General features: G+C 36.4%; 1 protein-coding gene across 2 annotated transcripts in view; it reads left to right on the top strand.

Moving 5' to 3' along the window:
- The window catches only part of SHOX (SHOX homeobox), a 17,746-nt gene extending 13,284 nt beyond the window's left edge, over positions 1–4,462 (top strand). For both annotated transcript variants that reach the window (XM_069072902.1, XM_069072901.1), the window contains exon 5: positions 29–4,462. In XM_069072902.1, coding sequence (XP_068929003.1) covers positions 29–274 — 246 coding nt within the window. In that variant the 3' untranslated portion in view covers positions 275–4,462. The remainder of the gene's footprint in view (positions 1–28) is intronic.
- The last annotated feature ends 4,337 nt before the right edge of the window (positions 4,463–8,799 follow it).

Here is an 8,799-nt window from a genome sequence, read left to right as displayed (position 1 = left end):
CCCTTCTGCCATCCCCTTCTCTTCGCAGGTCCAAGCACAGCTGCAGCTAGAAGGCGTGGCCCACGCTCACCCTCACCTGCATCCCCACCTGGCTGCCCACGCCCCCTATCTGATGTTCCCACCGCCTCCCTTCGGGCTCCCCATCGCCTCCTTGGCGGAGTCAGCCTCCGCTGCCGCCGTGGTGGCCGCCGCTGCCAAAAGCAACAGCAAAAACTCGAGCATCGCCGACCTGCGGCTCAAGGCCCGGAAACACGCCGAGGCCCTGGGGCTCTGACCCCCCGCGCCACGTGGGACACGGAACGGACTGGAACTCCCTCCTCCCCTTCTCTTCTCTCTCTCGCTTTCTCCTCCCCCTTCTCCGCCAAGCGCCAGCAGCACCGGGACTCAACCCCTCGCGCTCCCTCGCCCCTGTCCCCATTTGGTTCTCCCCTCAGTACTAATGTCCTGGCCTGGGCTCTTCCGAAACCATCGGCTTTTTGTTTTGAAAAGACCCCACCGAGTACTTTGACAGACTCCAGGTCCCAGGAGTGCACGCTCTTGAGCCCAAAGGCTCCTCACTCACGTCGGACCTCAGTTGGTTCTGAAGAGTTCGGGGTGGAATCTCTCCTCTCTGGCGCTTGGGCTGTTAGTACAATTAAAAGCAAGAGGCAGTGATGGGCCTGAAATCAACCTCAGTACTAATTAAGAGTCATCTTATTTAAAAAACAATACACTAAAACAAACAGCAACAAAACGCTCACAGAGACTTTCGGGAAGATAAGTAGGTGGTGGGCGGGAGGGACCCAACAAAAATCCTAAATGATACTAATCTGTGAACATTGGGACTTTGGGATTCTGACCCTGGCGAAATTGATCACATCAGCATTACTCATCTTCGGCTGTCAGTTTTGCTACCCTGTGCATGTGTCTAACTAAACACATTTTGAAGATCATAAAATATATTAAACAAAAGATCCTTGGGGCTGGTCTCCATTAAAGATGACATTTCTTTGTTGCCAACAGTATTATTTCACTGCCATGAATATCTTCCATCATTGAGGAGCTGCAGCGGAACTGGTTTGAATTTAAATGTGGAATTTCAGATCTGAGGCAAGAGGCAGTACTTTCCTTTCCAGAAAAAAAAGAAAAGAAAAAAAAAGCAGCAATAACAAAATGTGTCTCTCAAATGGCTACATCCTTTGAAGAGGAGTGGGGGGGGGGAGGGGGGGAGAAAGACCTGAATTGCTAAAGCTGTAACCATTAGTGGTGACTTGAATTATGGGAACAATATTAATGCACAGTTTGACCCCATATTACCGGAACTAGTTGAGATGCATTGTGCCATAGGAACAAGTTGACTATAATTTCTCAAATATTTGAATCTTGAATTGACATTTTGCTGTTTTACAGAATTCAGAAACAAATGACTGACATAAAAAGATGGACATATGGTTTTAAGGCATAATACTGATGCAGCATTAATTTTAGTGAAATGCAATTATGTGCAGTAAAGTGCAATACTGTAAATATTATAGATTTTAAAAATAGCCGTATGTTCTTACTCTGTCAATATCCAACTTTGCAAGAAAGATCGCCTAGTTCTTGACGCTTAGGCATCAAGGACTGGGCATTTGCAGTTCTTTGCCAAAATGACAGATTCTCTAGAAGTGGTTAAAATATGTATCACATATGGAAAAAGATGGATGCCATGATTCCCTAGTCCAATTAACGTGCCATATTTCTGGGAAGAAAGCTGAAAAGCTATTTATGACATTTTTTTCAATAATCTTTAAGTAAGAGAGTAATGTTTTGTAGTGGTAGGCAATTCCAGTATTTTTATTTTATTTTATTCTTTTGGCCAATACTGTAGACACCAAATAGTAACTTGTCTTAGAAGGTAGTATGAAATGGAGGGGAAAAAAAATCTCTTGAAATGATGTAACCAAAGTGTCTGAGTTTCCAAATCATGCACTTGATTTTTTGTGTAATTTTATTTCAATCAATTTATTCTGTTCTGTTTATTGAGAGAGCAGTACTGGACTTGTCTACCTCTAACAAGATGTCTATTTTTTGCCTTAGTCATCAAGGCCTGCATTGATGGAAGCTTATCCTCTAAATAGTGCTGCCTTTAGGCCTCTTTAAAAAAAATATGTATGTGTATATATGTATACCTATACATATATGTGTATCTCTGTGTGTGTGTATATATATATAGTACACATATGTATATATACATACACACATATGCCATATAAGTTACCTGGTATTACCATTGACATTTACCGAAGTTTTGATTTCAACTATTTTCATAAGGTAGGACTTGATGCTTTTAATCTTCCAATTTAGTCAGTTATAACGTTCTTCTGTCCCTGCTGAATTTTAATATTTCCCGTCAATCGAATTTTTTGAAACTCAAAGGTTGATTTTATACCTATTCATGGCAAAAAGTAGATTTTTTTTTGAAAATCTTAAAATTTCTAAGTCTCATCTGTCATTTTTATCCCTTTGTCAAAACTGTCTACCCCTTTGGATAATTTTTTTTTTTACCTTTTTATTTGAATAGAACTCTACTAAACGTGGCAGAAAGAGAAATCAGAAAAACAAACACAATGTTTTAAAATCATGTAGCTTGAAAAGAAGCAGTATTATTTGTACTAGTATAGAGCTCACATTGTACAACTATTCTCTCTCTCTCTCTCTCTCTCTCTCTCTCTCTCTCTCTCTCTCTCTCTCTCTCTCTCTCTCTCTCTCTCCCTCTCAGGCAACCACCGCCACCCTAGCACTTTTTATTTAAGCATGAGACAAAAGAAAGGAATTTCCTTAAGCTGAAACTCCTTTAAATTCAGAAACAAATCTTGAAATTCTTTCATGCTGTAACTAGCTGCAGTAATAATACTATTTCACATTTTGTAAATGTTGGAAAGAGTATTCAAAAATGTTTATTTTTCCCCAATGAAAAAAAAAAGTTTTACAAGATTTATCTAACCATACCCTTTCATTCCTTCCCCAAAGAGAAAATACATACCCACTGAAACACACACAAGCAAACACACACACACACACACACACACACACACACACACACACACACCTCTATTCCAGCCAAAGTAGAGTCTGAAACTATAAAATGGAATTGTCCATTGGTTTTAGTGCTATGAGTCGTGAAGCTAAGTCCAGCTAGTCAGTGATGTCCAGTTGGGTTTATAATTATGATAACTAAATTGTTTTTCTATTACTGCTAAATTTCAAATTAATGTTTAAATTAGAATATTAAGTCAATCAGATTTTTTTTCCATTATTTACTCATAATATTGCCAAAGCTGATTGAATGGAAAGATTTACTGGGAAAAAATGAGTCCACATCCTGTGAAAACAAAGTTAACTATAGCCTCTGACTTCTCACTTCTTTAGTCTCGTATGGTATCTTCTGGGTGGCACCATTTATTTGATGGAGATAAGATTAGCTTTACATTTTTACATGTTTTGAAGCAGGCACCACCGACTTAGGAGGCTAGAATGCCAGCAGATGTTCAGAAGAATGCTGCACTTCACTTAGATTTTCTTTCTTCCAGTTTGGCATTCATGCTTAAAAGAGTGAAATGCCACATTGCTGCTGAGTTTGGCACTTGTTTTACTTTTGGTGCAGCATAGTCATGTTGGTACTTGAACCAGAAGGTTCACTAAGAGTGGCATTGCACATGGTGTGCATGCAGCAGTTTCTTCTCTTTGAAATCTTTGAGTAGAAGCCATTGAGAAATTCACTCAATTATGGTCAGGACTTATCATCCCAGTTCTTGCCTGTATTTTCTTTATTTTCCTTGTGTTAAGAAGTGTAGTGAATGCTGAAAGGTTCTTTTAATATATGTGGTGTACTAATTTCCAAGGGAGTGCCTCATTGAGTGATGGTGTTCACATGATTAACCTTTGCATGAATTTTTATTTTTGCTGTGAGAATAACAAAGAGCCCCTGGCTTTCAGAACTGGGGACTTTGGGCAGATGTCTACTGGACTGGGTTGGTGTTTCTGGTTCCAAAGGATTAACTGCTTTACATAGCAGGTAATAGTATTAAAAAAAAGCAAAATGAAACAGAAACAGAAACACCAAACATTTCAATGAGCCTCTTAGAGACATATAGAAAAAGAAATCATGACTGCCAATTTAACTGAGATTCAGATTTTCCTGCAATAAAATCATATTTGTCTTCAGAAATAGCAAAACTGGTTGAACTGTTTAGTAGTTTATATATACATATATTTTTTCCCTAAAATCTGTAAACTTGAGGGAAGAGGGGAATAGAGGATGAAAATCAACTTGTTTATGCAGGATTTATTAATATTTAGATTACATGTTGAATCCCTCTCTCATACACTTTTTTTCTTCCCTCATCCATGATCCTCATCCAAATCAACCAACCCTTTTAAACAAAAACTTCTATTTATCTAATTTGGGATATCTGACTGGTGAATATGGTGATTAGATGCATGCTTCTGCAGAACTATGACACATGTAAATGTCAGTATTTGGGAAAAGTACAGTTTTCCAAGGGAAAGGGCACATGCCCCTAGAATCCCTTAAGCCCTCAGTTGTTAGCTCCCATCCTCCAATTATTTCCTTATTATCTTTAGTCCTAGACCCAAGGAAGCGACAGATTCTATTTTTATACAATTCTAAGAAACAACACCATACAAGTCTTCCTTCCCCATGGCCTCAAAAAAATGTAAAAACAACTTCAATGAAAAACAGCTTTGTCAATAGAAAAGTTGTTCATCCATTTATGCCTGCTCTTAAATAGACACGAGCAGGGGTATAGCATCTTGTTTGATAGACAGAGACTTTAAGCATTGTCTCTGCTTAATGCAGACACTGGAACAATCCTCTGCCTCTCTCACTTAGGAGTCTAATGTCTTGTAATAGGTGTATTTTCTTGCTCATTTTTCATCATTACTCCAAACAGATGGATGGGTGTCATGAACTTGTCAGAACTTCTGACTTGGTTACTTCTATCTTTTGTGTCTGTGAGGGAACCTAAGAAGATATGGAGTATTTGAAAGTATCAGGCTTGTGTTATAGTTCATGGTTCAATGATTGGCTGTAATTAAGGGGGAGTTATAAGGTGGCCCAGGCTTATGGGAAGGTACCATTTTTTTTGCTCTGCATCCATCATGTCCATCCCCGCCCTTTAATCATTATGATAGCCTCTGAGTCCTTCCCTAAGGGTGCAAAGGAGATCACAACTCTATCCTTCTCCTCAGCATCTTCACTGAGGCCCAAGAAGGACTCTAAGTTTTTAATTTGTGAGGCACACTTCTAAAATTTCACTTTCCTCCAAGTTGGGGGTATCTCAGTTGACAAGTTTGATATTTTTATCTGGTGCCTAATTTATTAAAAAAAATCAGTCTAAGAGTAGGCTGATTTTTTTTTCAATACACATTGAAACTTGATGCAATTTATAAACATTGAATTGAAATTTGATATTTAATGAAAAATCAGTTGAGGAATGTAGAAAATATCGAATTTCAAAGCTATTAACACACTATTTATTGAAAGGTGATACTTTCATGAATCCAGGCCCATAGTATGTAGAAATCACATCAGAGATAGGCAGATCTCTCTGTTTCTCAGTATTGATGTATGTGGATGTTTTATTTATTTTTTGTTTGAAAGTTTCTAAATGTGTGATATTTTAATTATGTTGAGTGTAAATTTGACATTGCTTTGCATTTATTTTTATATTTTTAAACCTGTTGCTTTTGCAAATTTATGAGCAGCCAGTATGATTTACAGCACCATTACAATGTTTGGGTTATGTATACATAGTCTGTCTGAGTTTACAGACATTTCAGGGATTGCAAAAAATGAAAAGAAAAAAAAACTATCTAAAACCAACTGGTCTTAAAGTTTGTATCCCTTTGTTATTGTGGAAAAAATATTTTGAGTTTTTGATCATGCCAGCATGCTCTTACACAAATTCATCAAACATGTTCAGTTCTAGTTAAAAGAGTGTATTTTGTTGAATCATATGGTATGAATGTACATCTTGTAAAAGTGACATATGAATAAACTTATAAATATTTGTATCTAAGTGTTAAAAAAATCCCAAAACATACCCTCAACTTTTCCCCAAGGAAGCTGATTAGAAAGCATTCAATTATGTGATAGTTGAGCATTGTTTTTTGCTACTAAATCTATTCAGAGCTTAACAACAATTTATAAACCAAACGTTTTCCAGGCTACTCTGTCATGGACCTCTTGCTCTGTGTATTTTTTGGACCTTTTGCTGCTTCTTCTCCTCTTTTAGTTTTTTCCCCTATTCTTGGTAGATGTATCCCCGAAGGTCAAGAAAAGAAAGGGAGGAGAGAGGAACCAAATCATTATTATATTTTATTAGCAATATTTTAAAAAGGATTAATAGGGAACACAGAAACATTTACTGAACTCCTTTTGTGGGCTGGGCAATGGCTGTAATTTTTTTTAATATGAAAGCTTTAGATATTAATTGAATTTAATTTTTCCATGTTATTCTGTTACTTTATTACTCCCCAAAATTTACAGTTTGGTACCTGTTTTATTTATACATTTTCAAATTAAAGAAATAGACTAATTGGCTTTTTAAGATGGCTACTTTTTGGGGGGGATGGTGGTGGTTTTCTTTTGTACAGTTAATAATCTATGAGATTCCTTTCCATTGTTATCCATTTTAAGTTAAAAAAATTAGTGATAATATTAGTGGCATGGTAGCCCAACATGTGAAGCTCCCATTATGATCTTCATTGCATTTGAGTTCATTTTACTCATCTCATTGCTAGTGGCTACTTAGATGCAGGCAGCTAGACTTCACCCAACTGTTCCTTGTTCACTAGGTGATTGTGTTTTCCAAAAGGAAAGGGTCCACATTTGTCTTTTAGAAAACTAAGCATTCCCATGCTAGCAAAAATAATTCTATATAATTCTGCCACTTAATTTAATTTGAGATTGAGTGACTTCTAATTTCAATCAGTGGTGTTCCATGTTGAGAATCTGAGCACAGAATTAACTCTTGGTGGAGTATGACTGCCTCACCTTTCTGAAGCAATCCTATGCACAAACGCACTAAACTGTAATTGTGTGATTAGAAATCTAGTGTGATCAATGTGGAAAGTCAAGTGGAACAATTCTGAGAAAAAGAAATTCACTTAAGGGACCTGGATTATTTACTTGACTCTTCATATGTGATCAAGATCCCCACGATAGCCAAATCACTTCATGTGCAGTAGAGATAGCTAGAGTAGCAGCTCCTCAATGAAATTCACCAGGAAACTTCTTTCTCATAATGGTGCCTAGTGAATGATGAGACAGGCTTTTTGTACTCTCCAACACTTGCGAGATAATATGGGCTTTAGCTGTTTGGGTTTTTTTTGGGGGGGGGGATGATAGAGGGATTTCTTGAAAGTCCAAAAGTATTTTTCCAAGTCATTTGGGTTTTTGGTATTAAACTCAATAGATTTCATTTATATAAAACTAATAAGATATTGTTTGCTAAGTTATATTTGATATCTTTCTTGGTCTTTTTGGTAAATCCTTTTCCTTCAAAAGGAAATGATTGTTTTTTTTTTTTTTTTTGCAAAATGAGTCATCATCCTCCAAAAATATAATTTTTACTTGAAGTTCAGAACCCACAAGTTTCATAACAACCATCAACTATTCAACCTTGCCTTTATAGTCTTAGTCTAGCTTTTTCCAAAGGTTATTCCATGACTTTTCTTGGTTTAACTCAACTTAAATTTTTTTTATTGCTTTATGTTGCATATATGTATATAAGGTAGAGGAAAATGATAATTCCTATGACCATTCTAAATCTGAACACTTGGAAAAATAAGTAAATATTTACTTTTTCTCATGAAATACAAATATTGCTTCCATCTCTAGGTCAGTGAATTTGACAGCTGTTGGAGGGCTGACACTCATGGTTAGTTGCTCCTTCAAAGGCAATGATGATTTAAAATGTAAGACTTTGGAACAGAAGGGTAGAAAAACAAATACTCAATTAGGCAATAAATACATTATGCAGAAACTAAGATGAGTTCTTTTAGATTGTCATTTATGAAGCAGTTAAAAATGTTTTAAATTTCATCACTGAGAGCTAAAGATAATAATGGATAATACTGGTCATTTATGCCACTATCATTGCTTCCTGCTCCAATAGATTTTTCTGAATAATTTTAGTTTTTTTTTTCTACTTTGAGCTTTTAGAAATGGAGAGAGATGTATAATGTGTGTTGCCAAGTGATGCTAGCTTATAGTTTAAGAGTTGTGAGGATTATTTCCTTCTGTCTTCATACTTGGATTTTTTTTCCACCTCTCAGTGAAAATATATTTAAATTAAAATATTTTAGTAATACATTTTAATTAGCACTTTGGGAAGAAATCCTAATACTTTTGGATAAAATGTAGAAATTGGAGAGGATAACACACAAATACAATATTTTTTGGGGGGGATTTCCTTTTTTGAACAGACCATCTCTTAAACAGTCTTCTTTTTGAGATGTTAAGGATCCTATGAGGAAATAGAAGTATTGGGTTGGGTAATCCATCAGAATGCTAAAAAAAGCATTAAGTTAATAAAGAGGGATGTCATAATTTAAACAGACACTTCATATTAGAAATGACAGTGAAATGTGAAATAGAAATATTGAGTATGGGGTCCACATTTTCATTCTTTGAATCATAAATCAGACACCAGGAAATGGTTTGAGTGGAAAGACATACAAATCCAGGCACCAATTTGAGAGAGAGAGAGAAAGAAAAAGGGGAGGGGGAGAGCTAATGAATTTTCCATCCAG

The sequence above is a fragment of the Petaurus breviceps genome, unplaced genomic scaffold (genome assembly GCF_028583685.1).
Source record: "Petaurus breviceps papuanus isolate PSGF00001 unplaced genomic scaffold, PetGlider_PUasm1.0 90849, whole genome shotgun sequence".
Lineage (NCBI taxonomy): Eukaryota > Metazoa > Chordata > Mammalia > Diprotodontia > Petauridae > Petaurus > Petaurus breviceps.
This window is presented reverse-complemented; position numbering and strand designations above follow the sequence as displayed.